The following is a 20,005-nucleotide window of genomic DNA, read 5'->3' on the forward strand; positions in this document are numbered from 1 at the left end:
GCATCAAAAATGTGTGTTGTATGATACAAATACGATGATATTTTTTCGAATGCAGAGTTGCCATTAGAACAGCAGAAATATTGGGTAAATCACCCTTACAAAGTGTTCAATATATTATCATCTTCTTATTTGTATGTACAATACACATTTTTGATGCTTCTAATAAAAGAACGAATATCTATTTGTTTACATTTATACACACATGGTTGGTCCATAAAGCTAAAGTATTTAGTATCTAAATTTGGCAGAGAAGTTATCACTGAGCAGTTTAGTTTAATGGTAAAGCACTCAGTTGAAGTCTTTGTGTGGTGTCTGTTTGAGTCCCGTGGCTGGTTGTTGACAGTTTTTTTCGCCTTGTAAGGGTAATTTACTCAGTATTTCTGTTGTTCTAATGATAACTCCACATTAGAAAAAGATCATCTTTTTTATTTGTGTGTATATATATATATATATATATATATATATATATCATCATATATATATATATATATATATATATATATTAATGGGGGAGGCCAGTTTATGGGATTAGAGGTCTTAGGCCAACAGATTTTCAGGTCTGATAGTAGGCTGTAAGGCCAAAACCCTTATGGATGGGAAACCCAGGGTAATCCCATAAACTGGTCTCCCCCATTAAAATATTAACTGCTCTACATCCAGTGCTGGATTAACCATTAAGCAAAATAAGCATGTACTTAGGGCATCAAGGGAAGGAGGAGGCACCACAGAAATGGTAAATGGCTTACGCCACAAAAGAAACCACTTTAAACTTGCTAAAATAATATTCGGGATGCCTTTATCTCTACTAAGTATAGATGCAGATCTGTTACCTAAGATTAATTTTGAGGATCTGATCAAAGACTTTGTAATTCAAAAAGGTAGGAGGTAACTTTGCAAATATAAATAAAGTGGAAGTATACAAAATAAACATTATTTTCCCTTTTACTGTTTTGTTTCATTTAAAAAAATAAAGATTTATTTTATAGTTTGTTATTGTTTATATTTTGAATTACATAATCTTTTATGAGGGTACCAAAATCTTTTAAGTGCTTAGGGCATTGATAAGTCTAAATCCGGCCCTGTTTACATCTTGAAGTGTGCTCCTTCTCTGGATTCATGTTTTTACAAACGATATATCATATATATATATATATATATATATATATATATATATATATATATATATATATATATTGGGTTAAAAACCTTTTGGAGAGAAAGAGTTGAAGGCCACAGGCAGCCTTCAACTCTTATGTGAGCAGGACACATTCTCATTCATTTTATATGTGAATATACACACACACACACACAAAGAGAGAGTGTGTGTGATGCAGTTATATGCATACAAGCATGAGAGAGGAGTACTTGATACAAGGCTCAGACAGTACAAAGCGATGATAAATAAGTTATAGTGACTGCATAGGGTCAAGTAACAAAGAAGTAACATCTGACACACTGTAAAAAGAATAAACAAGAAAAAATTTCAGGTTGTTTTAGTAATGTTTCAGCATTGAACAGGTTTTCTGTTTTGCTTCCACTTATATATACACATAGTGTGTATATCTTTGTGCATGTGTGTTTACATAAATTTGTTTGCATTTCTTTGTATGTGTTCCTATGAAGATGTCTAAGGTTTATAATACTATTTAAATTGTATGTTTCAGTTCAGTGTAACTGCATGTGACAGTAGACAACCACCTAACTGTGACATAGCTTCAGTCAACATCTTTGTTCATCAAGATAATGCACCAATATTTTTGAACACACCTTATAACTCCAACATTGACAAATACCATGCCCTCAATAAGCTGGTCTTTTCTGCACGTGGCTATGATGCTGACAACCCTGTAAGTTTTTGTTTGAAATTTTTATTTCCTTTAGTTCTGTATTTTTCTTCTTTTTTTTTTTTTTTGCTTTTACTTTTTTCCACAATTTTATTTGTGGTCAATGTCCTTCATACCAAATAAATGCAAAAACTATAATATCTAAATGCTATATATTTATGTATGTATGAATGTACATATATATATATATATATATATATATATATATATATATATATATATATATATATATATATATATATATATATATATTTGAAGAAAAGCAACAAAAATGTATTAGATTATAACAGTACGTATGTTTCGTACAAACTTCATTTATTTATGTAGTGAGAACACCACATAAAATGTGCAATGAAAATGTACTCCTCAGCTGCATAATGGAAGTTCATTTCAGAAAATAATTTTGTAAATGTGTGCAAATACAAGAGTAGGAGATGAAGAAAATTACTTTCTGAAATGAACTTCCATTATGCAGCTGAAGAGTACATTTTCATTGTACATTTTATGTGGTGTTCTTACTACATAAATAAATGAAGTTTGTACGAAACGTACATACTGCTATAACCTAATTCATTTTTGTTGCTTTTCTTCAAATTTTATTCACCAAATCTTTTGATTTTTGTTTTTGGTTTTCTATCATTGAAGCTAAGATAAATATATTTTACTTTTAAAATAAAAAAGTTATTAAGATCTAAACCTGATTGGTGGCATTACTTATTCTCCTACAACATTGCTACAAATTTTGATGTAAACTTTTTTCTACAGGGTCAAAATTTAGCTAGGGACCAGCCCTCTTCAAAAATGTTAACAGTTTTCAATTTGGTTAAGAACTAAATTAACGACAAGCTCTGAAATATGGTTCATGTGAATAAACTGCAGCCTTAAGAATATTATTCAACTACTACTGTAGTTGAATGATATATATATATATATATATATATATATATATATCATTAGCATCATCATCCTTTAATGTACTGGCTTGGTGCCTCATCTTAAGTACCTAGTTCAACTGAATTTATATATATATATATATTAAAAAATGGGCAAGGCTGGTTTATGGGATTAAGAGACCTTGGGCCAACAAGTTTTGCGATCTGACAGTACATCATAAAATTAAACCCTTTATGGATGTGAAACCTAAGGTAATCCCATAAACCAACCTTCCCCATTTTTAATATATACTGCTCTATATCTTAGAGTGTGATTCTTCTTTCAGATTTATGTTGTTTTACAGAGAATATATGAACACACACACACATATATATATTTCCTTATTTCTTTACAGGTTACATTGAATTATGAAATTACTGGATTTTATCCTGCAAGAGAAGTTTTTACAATTCTTCGAAATGGTGAAGTCTATCTAAGACGATCTTTGAATTCTACCACTTTGAAATATCCTGTTTATTATGTAAGTAACCAGTATTAATATAAACCATATGTTCATCAGCTTATAAATAAAACCTAGGATAATCAAGTAGCAAATCATCATCATCATCATCGTCATCATCATTTAACATCTGTTGTCCATGTTGGCATGGGTTGGAAGGCTTAACCAGGCTGGCATGCTGGAGAGCTGCATCAGACTCCAGTCTGATTTCGCATGGTTTTCTACGTTTGGATGCCCTTCCTGTCACCAACCACTCCTAGTGTAATGGGTGCATTTAAGCGCCACCAGCACAGGTGCCATTTGTGTGACACTGAGGTGCTTTTCCATGCCACCAACATGGGTACCAATTTGTGTGACACTGGTATCTGCCGCAACTGTGATTTTGCTTGGCTTGGTGAGTCTTCTTCAAGCACGACATAATGCCAAAGGTCTTAGTCATTGCCTCTGTGAAGCCCAATTCTCAAAAAGAACTCAGCCACTTTGCCTCTATGAGGCCTGACACTTGAAAGGAACTCAGCCACTTTGCCTCCATCAGGCCCAATGCTCAAAAGATGTTCTTTACACGCCACCAGCTCGAGTGCACTTGGCTTGACAGATCCTCTCAAGCACAGCACATCACCAAAGGTTTCAGTCACCAGTCATTATCTCTGTGAGGCTCTAAGTTTGAAGGGCCATGCTTCACCACCTTGTTCCATGTCTTCCTGAATCTACCTCTACCACAGGTTCCCTCCACAATTAGAGATCGGCACTTCTTTACACAGCTGTCCTTGTCCATATGCATCACATGACCATACCAGCACAGTTGTCTCTCTTGCACAGCACATCTGATGCCTCTTATGCTTAACTTTTCTCTCAAGATGCTTACACTCTGTCAAACATGCACACTGACATTGCACATCCAGCAAAACATACTGGCTTCATTTCTTTCAAGCCTACGCATGTCCTTGGCTGTCACAGCCCATGTTTCACTGCTATGCAGCATAGCTGTTTGCATACAGGCATCAAACAATCTACCTTTCACTCTGAGAGAGAGACCCTTTGTTGCTAGCAGGGGCAGGAACTCTCTAAAGTTTTCCCAGCCTAATCTTATTCTTACAGTTATGCTCTCGGAGCATCCACCTCCACTACTAACTTGGTCACCTAGATAACAGTAGCTATCTACTACCCCTAGCTTGCACACCTGGCAGTTGATGGAGTCTATTTTCTGCCCATTTGCAGCATTTTTTGTACCTGTGCATCTTCCGCATAGGAAAGATATTTTCCCTGTTAACCTTCCCCTGATATTACTGCACCTTTTATGCATCCAAAGCTTACACTGGGTGCATCTTATAAAATTTCTATCTGTAACTTTTCTACAGATTGAACAGGGTCATCTATCTGAAGGGATTTATGATTTGTCTGCCTTCTTACTTACTTAGACTTTAGTTTTTGCTAGGTTAACTCTAAGGCCATTTGATTCTAGACCTTGCTTCCATACCTGAAACTTCACTAATTCAGGTAGTGATTCAGCTATAAGAGCAAAAGTCATCAGCATAGAGGAGCTCCCAGGAATTTGATACCTTTGTAAGACATCACCATTACCTTTGTAGTAGCCAAAATGTATAGTATTAAATATCCATCACAGCTGGCCTCATCAATCAGTTTCGCATAAAGAATACAATGGAGTGTTAGGTAACAAACTGATTATATAACTTTGCACTCATCAGAGTTAGCTGATATGGAAGGGAATATGGAGACATCTCTCTATTGTCCTCTATTGTCCATTGTATTCTTAATGCAAAACCGGTTGGTTAGACAACTCATGCACTTGTGTATGTGTGTGTGTGTGTGTATGTATTATATGTATATTATATATACATATATATTGTATTTGTCTGCATGTGTGTATATTTGTTGTTACCTGCAAGAACTGGCTGACATTTAATATCAGTGGAATATTTAACCTGGGGGTTTTAGTTTCTACACAGTCTCTGTCTCTCTCTCTCTCTCTCTCTCTATCTATCTATCTATCTATCTATCTATCTATCTCTATCTATCTATCTATTTATCTATCTATCTATCTATCTGTCTATCTATCTGTCTATCTATCTGTCTATCTATCTGTCTATCTATCAAATTCTTATTCCTCACTTTCTTGCTTGTTAATATGTTACCTTATTCTTATCTTTCTATATTATCATGAATATGATGAGAGTGGATGTTGAATTAACTGAAATGTGAGAACCTCAGATAAAATACCTTACAGTATTTCTGTTGGCTCTTTAGGTTATACGATCAAAATCCTACCACGATCATCTTTGTCTTTCATCAGTTTGGAGTTGATAAACAAAAGCACCAGTCCAGTATTAGAACCAATGCAACCATATAGAACCTGCCTCCTAAAATTGCTGGCTTTGTGGCTGAATTAGAAGCAATTATTATAGTCAGGTCTCTTTTAGACTGCAAACTATTAATCTGTGAGTTAGTAGCAGAATCTAACGTTGATCAAACCAACTAAAGCAGTTTAACATTGTCCAGAAATACAGCACAAACTTTGGTTAGGTCTAAGCTCAGAAATGTATGTTGTGTAGTCCAAAATTTTTAATAGAATGGACATTCTGCTTCATAATAATCTAATATTGCTATACTCTTTACTCTTTACTCTTTTACTTGTTTCAGTCATTTGACTGCGACCATGCTGGAGCACCGCCTTTAGTCGAGAAAATCGACCCCAGGACTTATTCTTTGTAAGCCTAGTACTTATTCTATCAGTCTCTTTTGCCGAACCGCTAAGTTACAGGGACGTAAACACACCAGCATCGGTTGTCAAGCGATGGTGGGGGGACAAACACAGACATACAAACACAGACATACAAACACACATACATATATATATATATATATACATATATATGACGGGCTTCTTTCAGTTTCCGTCTACCAAATCCACTCACAAGGCTTTGGTCGGCCCGAGGCTATAGTAAAAGACACTTGCCCAAGGTGCCACGCAGTGGGAATGAACCCGGAACCATGTGGTTGGTAAGCAAGCTACTTACCACACAGCCACTCCTGCACATATTCAAATTATAGCATAAACACTACCAGGTATTGACTGTTTAGTAAAGAAGCTTGCTTTGCAACCACGTGGTTTTGGATTCAGTTCCTCTGCAAGGCACTTTGTGCAAGTGTCTTCTACTACAGCACTGAACTGACAGATCCTTGTGAGTGAATTCATTTGACAAAAATCTGTGTGGAAGTTTGCTGTGTATGTGTGTTTGCGCATGCATCTTTGTGTTTGTGTTTTCCCCTCCCCTCACCTGCCATTTGACAACTGATGCTGGTTTGTTAGTATCCCTGTAACTTAGTAGTTCAGCAAAAGTGACCAATAAAGTAAGTACCAGATTAAAAAAAAAAATATTGGAGTTGATTCGTTTGGTTAAACCCTTTGAGGTGGTGCACCAACATGACCACAGTCCAATCATCATCATCGTTTAATGTCCGCTTTCCATGCTGGCATGGGTTGGACGATTTGACTGAGGACTGGCGAACCAGATGGCTACATCAGGCTCCAATCTGATTTGGCAGAGTTTCTACAGCTAGATGCTCTTCCTAACGCCAACCACTCTGAGAGTGTAGTTGGTGCTTTTACATGCCACCGGCATGAAGGCCAGTCAGGTGGTACTGGCACGGCCACGCTCAAAATGGTGTATTTTACATGCCACCTGCAATGATTGAAGTAAAAGTAAAATATTAAAAATAAACCTGCTGAAATCTGTAATCTGTTGTTAATTGTTTGCTTCAACTTTCTTTTATTTTCAGCTTCGTTTAGCAGTATTTGATCCATTGAATCCAGATGTAAAGGGCTATACCAATGCCACAGTGAGAGTTGATCTCAATCCCAATGGACCCCAAGTTCAAAGTCTATTTGTTTTCAATATTTCAAATTCTGCATCAGCCGGTACAATTGTTGGGAAGATATTTGCTTCAGATCTCGATGGGGTATGATAATTTCATTATATTATTCATATTTTTGTTGATTTTTTCATCCAATTTTTTTGTTAGGTTAATTTATTTGTTTATTTGTAATTTGGAGTTTATTTCCACTTTTTAATTAGGAAGTCACATATGATCAAGTCACTCATTTGTATTTTTGCCAATCGTAATGAAATAGCCTTGGGATCTAATTTGATATGATGTGGTCTGAACAATCAGAGAGATGTACCTTGTTCTAAGACTCAATGTAATGTTTAAGAGGAAATTCTCTCTTAGGGTCTAAATCATATACATTAATAAACACATCCTTATTTAAACCAACGAAGAAGTTTCTACATTTCCAATTCACCTACTTGAAGCAGCAGCTGAATTATCCTCACATTTCACCCTATCATTTTAAAGTGAAAATGAGAAGGGCACAGTTGATAATGTAGTCCTAGATACCCCTAAAAAAGACAGGATGGTAATGACTAAAATTCCTTTGATCATAGGTCAGGGTCAACCCAGAGCTAAGCAATATCTATACTACAACAGCACCTCCCAACATTCGCTTGTCCCTTGCATGGGAAGAAACTCTCATGACAACTGTATGTCCAAATTCTGTGCTAAGTTGCTAAGTTATCAAAAATAAATCTTGAACAAACATCATTTTCAGAACAACTGAGTTCACATTTTACATGCTTATGCAGCATTTACTATCAAATTCTAGATATACAGAAAAATAATAAAGTAGGAAATTGACTGCAATACTGTACACTTTTTCTATGATTCAATATTGGATGATAAGCAATCCAAGAGGGATCTACATGGTTAGATGAGCTGCTAGACATAATAGCTAAATTTCCCTCAAATCATATCTACTTCTCTCTCATTTTAAAAAAGAGGGAACATAGATAATGTAACCTTTATACTCCTGAAATGAGAGGATGGTCAGGGTTGGAAAGCCTTTGATCAAGACTGACACGCAGCTAAACAACATTACCAACAAAAGTATGTGACAAATACTTTTTTTTATCTGTAGTGCTAGTATATTTATTGTATCTGCTTCATGAGGAATTGCTGAAGCGGTCTAATGATCCTTTTGAAGCTGCAGAAAATTGAAACATCATCGTCTAAACTATTGATTCAGTATAAAACCATACATATATCATAAGTTTTAAGGCGGTGAGCTGGCAGAATTGTCAGCATGCTGTACAAAATGCTTAGCGGCATTTTGTCCATCTTTACGCTCTAACTTTACGCTTTGCCTTTCACCCTTTTGGTGTTAGTAAAATAAGTACCATTTGAGTACTGGGGGCGATGTAATTGACCTACCCACTTCCCCCAAATTTCAGGACTTGTACCTATAGTAGAAAATAATATATCAGAAGCTACTATACTCAGCTGTATGTGGGCTGATCAATAAGTATCTAGACTGTTGCCATAGTAATGAAGCTAAAGCACACAGAATAAAGCCACTTGCCACAAATTGACCTTGAACTCCGTTGTATATGTGCACTAAATTTTAACATTCTAGCTAATTTCTACTGTTTATGACAGTGCTTGGAAGGAAGGCGTGTAGCGTGTGATCATTGTATTGATCATGACGAGAGAAAGTTGAGCAAAGAATCTGCATCAAATTTTGTCAAAAGTTTGTCGTTACCTGCTCAGAGGCCTACACAAAGTTTTCAAAAAGTTTTCATCATTCAAAGAGATTTTGTGCAACTGAAACCCGGGTGTCTTTTTGGTCAGTTGAAAGCAGTTTTGGCACAAACTTGGTAGACACACGTCTCATATCCAAATCCTCAGTGATAATGGACTGAACTGAATTGTAACTAATCTGCACATCCTCTGATAACTCATGGATGGTGATTCAACGATTTCCCTTCACAGCTGCATGCACATCTTTCTGTTCTGCTGGTTGTGGCTTTCTCAGAACATTCGTCAATATCAACATTTTTTTTGGCCATCTTGTAAACATCTGAACCACTTGTACACTTATGTGCAGTTCATACACTCATCTCCATACACTTTCTGCAACTTTGCATAGACCTCTAAGCAGGTATCACCATGACAACTTTCTCTGTCATGGTCAATGCGATGATCACACGCTACACACCTCCCTTCCAAACACTGCTGTAAATAGCAAAAGTGAGCTAGAATGTAAAAACTTAGTGCACATGCATAGCAGAGTTTAAGGTCAATCTGTGGCAAGTGGTTTCACTTTGCGTGCTTTAGCTTCGTTATTATGGCAACAGTCCAGATACTTATTGATCAGACCTCATATTCAGCAGTCATAACTACAAGCATGGGGTACTCATTGTGTTGCTATTGTTGCTATAAGAACGAGGCACTCAATATGTTGCTATTGTAGGGTGCAGAATTTTCTGGCATTGGCCTTGTTTACAGGTATTTCATCTATCTTTACCTTATGAGTTCAAATTCCACTGAGGTTGACTTTGCCTTTCATCCTTTTGGGGTCAATAGAATAAGTATCAATAAAGTACTGGGGTTGGTGTGATTGACTTACCCCTCCTGCCAATTCTCAGACATTGTGTCTATATTAGAAAGGATTGTAATTTTTCTTTTTCAGTGTTATTTCATTTTTCAATTTATTGCTATTATTAAAAGAAACAATTAAATATTTCAGGATCAACTGACATTCTCTATGAAAGGAGATCTTGATGACCGGGAAACTTTCTATGTGGCACCATATAATGGCGATGTTATCCTAAAGAAAAGCCTTAATAACAACTTAAAACAATATGTTGTGAGTATAATTTCCTTTAAAATCTCATCATCATCATATATAGCTAGCTGTTGGATATTGCAGTAAGTTCCCTCTCTCTCTCTCTCTCTCTCTCTATCTCTCTCTCTCTCTCTCTCTCTCTCTCTTCCTCTCCCCTCTCTCTCTCTTTCACTCACTTACTCTCTCATTTACTACTTCCTTTTTCACTTGAACAGTTTGATGTCGAAGTTACTGATGGAACCAAAACTGCCAAAACTATTGTTACCATTAATGTGATACCTACTCTGAAACCTTTCTTTACCTCTCCACCACCTAATGATGTGACCATCGATGATTCTTTCGCTGTAAATACACAACTGTTTGTTGCCAGAGCTACTCATAGAGCCCTAAAGGTAAGACTGCATAAATTTCTCTTGCCAAAATTTCTGTTACACATCATTCATATATTGCAAAACTAAGAAAATGGAATTTTGGTATCATTTCACTACTATGTTATTGTTACTGTATGGTTAACTGCTGTCATTATTTCATATCTTTGAAATGTTTAACAATCATTTAACAATATTACTTCAAATAAAAATGTCAAACTTAAGACAATTCAGTCAAAATTCTAATATCTAAAAATGCCAAATTATATCAAAAGTTAACCTTAAAAAAAAAAATTTGGTTTCTTTAGTATGTATAATTATTTATTTTATTATCATTAACATGTCTATTATTTCATTATTTTCTTTTTCTAAACTAGAATTAATCAAGGAAAAAATAATGTGGCTTATGGTTTTAAGTCTAGTGAAGGTGCATGGCTCAGTGGTTGGAGTGTCGGGCTCACAATCATGAAATAGTGAGTTTGATTCTTAGACTGGGCTGTGTGTTGTGTTCTTGAGCAACACACTTTATTTTGTGCTACTCCAGTTCAATCAACTGTAAAAATGAGTTGCAATGTCACTGGTGCCAAGCTGTATCAGCTTTTGTCTTTACCTTGAATAACACTGGTGGCATAGAGTGGGGAGGCTGATATTCATTGGCAACTGCTGGTCTCCCATTAAAACAACCTTACCTAGACTTGTGCCTCAGAAGGTAACTTTCTTGGTGCAATCCTATGGTCATTCATGTCCAAAGAAGGTCTTTACCCTTTTCAAATTATACTGTATATGTATGTTGACAATAGGTATAAAAATGTGAAACAGTTGCATAAATTATAAACCTATATTTTTGATTTATAGGTCTACATTTATTAGTTGTAGATCAAAATTTTTACTCCTTGAATCTCTTATAAATTAGCAAATATCAAACAGAATTTAACTGAAAAATTTTATTTACTTGCCTAATTTACATGCAAATGAATTATTTGAAGAATGAGTTAGACTAATGCATTTCAAAGAAACTTTCTCATGGCTAATTGTTTTCTTTTTTCCTTTTATTTCTTTTTTTAAGCAACAAATTGTTTACGAACTGACTGGAGATTCACATGCTCAAAACTTTTACCAAATAAATGCAAATACTGGAGATATCTCCCTGAAAACGTCACTACTAAATGATCTTGTAGTTTCTTATAGGGTAAGCTACAATAATAATACATTTTACATTATGATTACATATTTGTAACTAGTTTGTTTACTAGATTCATTAGGACATTCTAAGATTAAAGTTTTTAAAATATAAAAGGAAAGAAAAAATAGAGAGTATAATTATGTTACTTGATAGAGATGTCTATTGCTTAGCCTTTTAGTTTTATCAATTTCATTTTGGTTTCTATATTTATTCTTTTTTTATGCATAATTTATTTCTTGATGCCCCAAATTCATGACCCAATGAATTCATTAAATTTATTTCATAGGGATCATGCAAGCATTAAAATTTTCAATTCTTCTCAAATCCTAGCAATCATAAAATTTGTGCATGTTTCAGATTTATGGGGGTTAAGAAAATTAGAGCTAATTTTGCCCATAGATAATAGTTCTGAACTATCACAGGTCAAATCCACAGATGTGATATTTATGTCAAAATGAAGTGAAAATAGCAACATAGAAGCAAGAGACCTGGATAAATATTATGAAAGGTTTGCACCAGATATGAAGTCATTGTTCTAATGTAACTAGACTTCTCCTTTTCAGTCATTATTATAATTTTGCCTCTTCCAATCACACTCTCTCTCTCTCTCTAAATATAAATATACATATAATAGTTTCAAATTTTGCCACAAGGCCAGCAATTTTGAGGGTGAAGGGGTAGTAGATAACATCTACACAGTGCTCAAAAAGTACTTATTTTATCGACCCTGAATGGCTGAAAGGCAAAGCAAACCTTATCAGAAATGTAATAATAATAATAATAATAATAATAATAATAATAATAATAATAATAATAATTGGGTTTAGTTGATACCATCGTTTTTGATACTTGATTTTATCAATCCCAAATGTCAAATTGTTAATTACATTTAAAATTATTTGCTTTTGAAATGTAAATTTAAAAAATTTGGTAAAAAGCTACTTTTTTCATTATACATTTTTTATTGAAATGAGCCAATGCATGTCATTGCAGCTTGAACTTAAAGCCTATGATTCAGCAGAACCAAACAATTTTGCAACAACTACCCTCATTGTTAATGTCAGACGAAACCCAAATACTCCAATATTTTTATCAAGAAGTTATACCAAAGATATCAGAGAGTCTTTGAGTGCAGGTTCATCAGTGCTGAGGGTGTCAGCAACTGACAGTGATGGCGTAAGTCCCAGTTTTCCAGACTTTAACTTTACCACCTTCATCATCATTATTCTTATTGTTATCATCACTATAATAGTTACCATCAGCACCATCACCAACACCACCTATATTTTTATTATCGTTGAATCTGTTGAACCTTTCAAAACTTCTGTTTTGGAATAATCCACAGTTTTTGGCCCCTTTCATATGGCGAATTTGTTACTCAAGAATGAACTCATTGATACAATACAAGCTGAAGACCCAGACAATGATATAGATTCAAGTTATGTACCTATCTAGTTATTTAGTGGCCTAAATAATTAAAGATAACAAGGTTTACAATTTGTAATCAATAATAATAATAATAATAATATTTAGAATTCCAGACTGGTGATGCAAACTGTAAGTGTGGATGGACCATAGTCATATACAGCTTTAAATAGATAGCTGGAGAGCAGCTGACAAGGGTCTTACTGAGGATTGATCATCATCATCATCATCGTTTAACGTCCGCTTTCCATGCTAGCATGGGTTGGACGATTTGACTGAGGACTGGTGAACCAGATGGCTACACCAGGCTCCAATCTGATTTGGCAGAGTTTCTACAGCTGGATGCCCTTCCTAACGCCAACCACTCAGAGAGTGTAGTGGGTGCTTTTATGTGTCACCCGCACGAAGGCCAGTCAGGCGGTACTGGCAACGGCCACGCTCAAAATGGTGTATTTTATGTGCCACCTGCACAAGAGCCAGTCCAGGGGCACTGGCAACGATCTCGCTATAAAGGATTAATATATGTTGTCCAGTGTAGGGGTCTTGAATGTCAAGCACACTGTAATTAAGAAAGCAGAGAGAAAAAACAGACACAATAAGATAAGTTTTCTTCAATATGCATGTGTAGAGTTAGTATGGAGACAGAATTTTAGATGAACAGAATGTATTCAAATAATTGCATAAGAGAAATTATTAAAGATAGTCAGAGTCTAGATTTCATTGGTCATAATTCTGCTCATACTGGATCGTCACACACAGATCAACATGAGAAGTGTATCACTAATCAAATATAATATATAAACCCATGACATGTAAAAAAAAAAATTGGAGGTGGTTCAAAATAAATGTTTACAAAAAATTATGAAGACCTACTGGATGAATATGACCTCAAATAGCCAACTACAAACCAAGTCTAATGTGAAACAAATAAGAGAAACTATTGAAGCAAGGAAAAATGGCTGGGTCGAGTTTGTTGCTATAAAGTGAACTCATTTGTCAGGATCACTTTGCAATGGGTTCCACAGGGTAAAGGAAAACATGGCCGACCAAAGGAAACATGGCAGAAAAAATAACAAAAGATCTTAAAAGCAGAGTGTCAACAATGGAACAAGCTGTCAAGGATGCTTTCAGTGTTAGGTGGAATGATCTTGCTGCTGCCTCAAGTGCCACAAGGCACAATGAAAACCAAATGTAATGTAATGTATGCAAATCAATATATTTTACTATGACAGTTAAAAATTAAGTTTTTGCCTAGCTTGTCATATTTTATCAAATTTCCTCAAACTTATTTAAGGAAAATGCCATCACAATATAGTGTTGTGAATTGTCTGTGTACTATTTGCAGGATACTGTCGACTATGAAATGATAGATCCAGTGAACAACAATGCTTATCAGTATTTCTTCATTTCAAGAAATGATGGCACTATTTATGTAAAGCAACCTCTCAATCGGGATAACACCACCAACATATACACTGTAAGTATTAGAGATTAAAGGGGAAGTATTTTTATTTTATTTTTTTTATTTTTATTTTTCATCATTTAACCAATTTCATAATATATTTTGTCTTCAACTGTTTATATGTTCTAGTCATTGGACTGTGGTCATGCTGGGGCACTGCTTTCATGGGTTTAATCAAACAAATTGACCCCAGTACTTCTACATGTCAAACTACTAAGTTACTGGGATATAAACAAACTAAGACCAGTTATCAAGCAGCTGAGAATGGGGACAAGTACAAGTACAAAGAAACACACATATATACACATATATAGACATATATGCAGTCTTCCACAGTTTCTGCCTACCAAATTCACTCACAAAGCATTGGTCAGGCCAGGGCTATATATAGTAGAAGGTACTTATCTAGGGTGCTACACTGTAGGACTGAACGATTTGACTGGGGACTGGCGAACCAGATGGCTACACCAGACTCCAATCTGATCTGGCAGAGTTTCTACAGCTGGATGCCCTTCCTAATGCCAACCACTCCGAGAGTGTAGTGGGTGCTTTTTACGTGCTACTGGCATGAGGGCCAGTCCGGTGGTACTATGAACAATAAATAAATATATAAATAAATGAATGAATAAATAAATAAATAAATAAATAAACAAGCAAAATATAAAGAAGTAATTAAATAAATAAATGAATAAATAAAAACAGAATTTTTTTGAAATACTTTAGAGTGAGTTTTCATTCTGCAGTACATTTTTGGCAGGTTTCATTAATGAGTAACTATATAATTTTACTTAAATTACTTCATTATTTAATTCACATTACTGTCATTATTTTGAGAACTAATATAGTCTTTACAAAAGAAAGACAAAGAAAAGAAAAAAAGTGGAAAAGTGGAAAAAAAAGTAAAAAGGTAAGAGAAAAAGAGAATAAAATAGAAAAAAAAAAAGAAAAGCATCTATGCAGCACCAAGTGCTTCAATTGGCTGCACACCACAAGGTTCAACAAAACTTACTGAAGCAAGCCAGCACACTTGCAGCATTACCATGGGCTATGTTGAGGCTAAGGCATTGGAAAAACCAAGCACCCTCACAAGCATCACCTGACACCTTGGTGACGTGAGCTGCCAACGATGACAAGAACTTCGTGGTTAGTGACCCAGTCCCTCCAAACGTCTCAAATGCCGCAGGTTGGAAGAGATATTTCACTGCCAGGTCCCTGAATTATTTGATTGGTTAGTTTGCATTGATATCAAATTGCTTACTTCTGCCTTTACTTTAGGTTGACCCCAATAACCTATATATAGCATTTTCAACATGATGATTAAAAGAAATAGCAATTCAGATTACTGATAGGAAGATTTGTGTTTGATATTATAACAGAGATCAGAATTTTGTGAAATTTCTCATTTAAAGTGTTCTTGCTCTATCTAAAGACTATTCTCAATAAGCTCTGAACAAAGTACACAGTAAAGGAGACTGAATTAGCTGAGTATTATTCCTTGTGCATTAAAGCCAGAGTTTTAATCTGAAATTATGAATTAGAAAAGATATTTTAATTGAAGCACAAGCACAAAACAATGTCACACAAAACATATCTGAAAAATAATTAAAGATTCTCTTTGCTAACTATTCTAATAAAATGGAATAATGAATTTCTGTTCTTCTTATTCAGTGCTGGATTTTACAAGTACCTTTAGATCAAAATATAAAAATAAAATGAGTTAAAGGAAAAGGAAAAACTAACATACTTATTTCATATTTAATTTTGTAACTCTCATTTCAGTTCCAAGTGATTGCCAGTGATCAACGATATCCAGTCAAAACCAGTACAGCTACTGTTACAATTAGAGTCTTACGGGATCAGAATCGTCCACAGTTATTGAGACCTTTCACATGGCGAATTTCTGAATTACTACCCAAGAATGATCGCGTTGGTACAATACAAGCTACAGACCAAGACAATGAAGTAATTTCAAATCACATATCCATCTAATCATCTAGTGGCATAGTGGTTAGGGTGTTGCACTCATGATCACAAGATCGTGGTTTCAGTTCCTGGACCAGGCAGTGCATTGTGTTCTTGAGCTAAACACTTCATTTCACCTTTTGCCTTAGTCTACTCAGCTGTAAATGAGTAACCCTGAGATGGACTGAAATCCTATTCAAGGGGCAAGTTGTAATTTCAGTCACTTACTTGCCATGAAAATTGGGTGACCAGCCCTATGAGTCCTTGGACATGAAACTGTGACGTCCAGTCATCTTCTATAATAGAAAAATGTTTTGTTTTTTTAACTTCAAAAATAATTTTTAGTGTCTGCTAGTAACCTTTCTCAAGCAATAGTTACTTAGCTACAAGTTAAAATACTAATAATATTTAGGGAAAGATAAAACTTATTAGCTGATATAATTTGTTGGAAATGGTTACTGCGACCATTGGTAATTGCAATAATACTAATATATTATTCAGCTGTGTCTTAATAAACCATAAATATTTAAGTCCAAGTCCTTTTCAAGTTATTGCCAAAATAGCTTTACCAAAAGGTCGGTGCCTAAATCATTATAACCAATCATTCCATTGCAACAATACACCATTGAAATGGCATGCTGTATGGTTTCAACCAAGCTAATTTCATCTTTTAGCTTCAAAAGTATTTAAAAATAAACATCTCCATTTTCCTATTAAATAAAACCTATGTGGCAGGAAAGCTTTTGGAAAAGGTTGTTTTCCACATTTTTTTATTTTTATGCTTTGCTCTTAAAGAAAATAATGTTAAATCTTAGAATGAAAAAATAAAACTGAATGTAACATTTCAGAAGGCTAATATTTTGCTATTTCATTTTGCAGGGTAGCATAAAATTCCGTCTCACCCCTAGTGGAGTGACACCTTACTATTTTAATTTTGATGAACAAACTGGAGAAGTGACTGTCAAAGAAAACCTTAGAACTGATGAAAACACGACATCCTATGATGTAAGAATTTTATAATTGTAAAGACAGAATTTGAATAATCGTTTACTGCAATAAATAGCATTTTGTTTTTGCTTATTTTTGACCAAATTTAAGCCATTTCTTTTTCCCATCTCCTTTCATTTGGTAATTCATCATATTAAATACATTATATTCATTTTCACAAGTTCACCATCGTCATTATTTTGTTTGCATTCTATACTAGTATGGGTTGGATAAGTTGTCATGGACAGTGTCATTTCTTATTGAAAGATAGTTCCTAAAGACTGCTGCTCATACATATCATTTGGCTAGGCTTCTATGGTTGGACACCCTTCTTATCAACAACTATTTTACATGATGTGCTGGGTGCATTTTTTTATATCATAGACACTTGAGGGATTGAATTGACTTTGGTGGGATAGAATAGGATTAATAGGCACTTACAATTCTACATTGCTCATTTAATAATACATTTACAGAGTGCATTTCTTTTTTTTTTTTTTTGTGGTGGGGGAACCAGCTCTAAGGAGGTAGCCTCACTCACTATTCACTTCTAGAGATAGTGCAGCGTTGTCTGTCAAAGACACAATGCAAGAGCTGAAGTACCTTGTACATAGTAAAAGAGAAGAGTATTCAGTAACCTAAGGCATGTAGGCCAAAGAAAGAATAAGAGAGAAAGAGAGAGAGAGAGAGAGGGAGAGAGAGAGAGAGAGAGAGAGAGAGAGAGAGAGAGAGAGAGAGAGAGAGAGAAGGGAATGCCAACAGAAAGGCTAGAAATGAGCAGTTGAGAGGCAGTTTGAAGTGTAAATGTAGAAAGTATTCAATAACTGAGGACATGTATATAATTTGGTCAGGTGACCAAGGAGGGGATATGAGATAGACAAACAGATAGAGAGACAGACAAATAGACAGAGAGTGAGGGGGAGAGAGAGAAAGCAAGATATTGGGGCCAGAATGGGTGAGAAGATGGAAAAGGCAGAAGTAGAAAGAAGAAATATGATGGGGAAAGCAGAGATATTTGGGGGTAGAGTTGTCAGTGAAATCATTAGCAACAGTAAAGGTGAACAAAGATAAGTGCGGGTAATGAGATAAAAGTGAGACTATATGGGTGGCAATAGAGGTACCTCAGATGAGAGAGTGTATTGGCTGAAACTAGAAAAGGGTGAAGCTGGTGTGTGTTGGAAAGTGGGATAAGAGTGATCCAAGGCAGCTTTTTGTATGTTGGATTAGTGATGGGTAAGGAGGACAGAGTGAAATGAAGTGGATAATGTGATCAACACAAACAGTGGAGAGGTGAGAGATGAAGGACTATGAGTGTTGAGGAGATGAGAGAAATGCAGTAGAGATGAAAAATTGGTAGGTGAAAGTGTGAAGATGCAAGGTGAAGGAGTAGCAAAAGTAGGCCTGGCAAGGTGTATGTATGTATGTATGTATGTATGTTATCAATCAGTTTCATTTCTGTATTTCTTGTCCATAGAGAAAGAGCCGGACTCTAACATAGATTCAAGGCTCCTTCATTGGAACTTTTATCAACATCATCTAGGTATTTGTGCATATGTGTATGTGTGCAGTATTTGGTGTTAGTGTATGCGCAGATTTGTATGTTTGTTTTATGGATGTGTTTTTATGTCTAGATGCATGCATTATGTATGTATGTATGTGTGTATGTATGTATGTATGTATGTATGTGAGGACTACGACGAAGTCACTTGAAATGGATCTGAAGGCCATAGAAACTCTTGCTTTGGAATGAGCTGGATGGTGAACAGAAGTATGGAGTGGAGTGAAAGCATTTGAGGGGGCCAGGATAACACATGCAAGACTCAAGAGAGATTTAAAGAAGAATGCTGTGATTGAGAAGGTGAATCTCAGTGACCTTTTTGGGTGCACAATTTGTGAGACCATGCCTTTCTTTTGCTGGGCTTAAATTTCATTTGTAGACCCATTAAAAATGTACCTCCACCAACTATTCTCCACACCTTTCACTATCTGCACACATCTTTCAATGCAATGTATACCACAAGGTCTGCAAATCTAACGTTTCATGATCAGAACTTAACTGCAGCTCTTGGTGGTCCAAATTGGATCTGCAATCTATGTGGGTGTCTTTCAACACATTGTCTGGTTTAAAAAGCCATAATCAGACACCATTATGGACCTAAGGTGTAGATTCAAGAGGTGATCAGCCTCTGCATAAGAAGTAGACAACCACAATATATATATATATATATATATATATAAGGTTTATATATTTACATATATATATATATATATATATATATATATATATATATATATATCATCAGTAGTTCATTTATCCCAAAAAGTAGCTCATTCTAAAGCATTAGAGCAATAATGTATGTTTTAGGAAGTTAAAAGTTGTGGCAGGTGAGCATTGGTTATGAGCCTTCAGCCATCTGAGTCTGACCAATCACCTATATTACTAAGCGCTTTATAGAAGTGCTTTATAAATTAATGGTCACTCTATGACAGGCCATAAATTTTAATTTCCTGAGATATATATAAATATATATATATATATATACACACACACACACACACACACACACACACACACACACACACACACACACACACACACACACACACATATATATATATATATATGTTACATTTCTAAATACTGCTCTATATTTTGCCATTAGTGGAATAGTTTTCTGCAG

General features: G+C 35.1%; 1 protein-coding gene across 1 annotated transcript in view; it reads left to right on the forward strand.

Moving 5' to 3' along the window:
- LOC106874390 (uncharacterized) overlaps positions 1 to 20,005 on the forward strand; it is a 390,389-nt gene that overhangs the window by 226,137 nt on the left and 144,247 nt on the right. The window contains exons 104-113 of the mRNA XM_089352838.1: positions 1,665 to 1,847; positions 3,133 to 3,258; positions 7,036 to 7,215; positions 9,839 to 9,958; positions 10,153 to 10,329; positions 11,372 to 11,494; positions 12,482 to 12,664; positions 14,259 to 14,390; positions 16,155 to 16,337; positions 17,217 to 17,342. Coding sequence (XP_089208964.1) covers positions 1,665 to 1,847; positions 3,133 to 3,258; positions 7,036 to 7,215; positions 9,839 to 9,958; positions 10,153 to 10,329; positions 11,372 to 11,494; positions 12,482 to 12,664; positions 14,259 to 14,390; positions 16,155 to 16,337; positions 17,217 to 17,342 — 1,533 coding nt within the window. The remainder of the gene's footprint in view (positions 1 to 1,664; positions 1,848 to 3,132; positions 3,259 to 7,035; positions 7,216 to 9,838; positions 9,959 to 10,152; positions 10,330 to 11,371; positions 11,495 to 12,481; positions 12,665 to 14,258; positions 14,391 to 16,154; positions 16,338 to 17,216; positions 17,343 to 20,005) is intronic.

This window comes from Octopus bimaculoides, chromosome 5, assembly GCF_046866305.1.
Source record: "Octopus bimaculoides isolate indiv1 chromosome 5, ASM4686630v1, whole genome shotgun sequence".
NCBI lineage: Eukaryota > Metazoa > Mollusca > Cephalopoda > Octopoda > Octopodidae > Octopus > Octopus bimaculoides.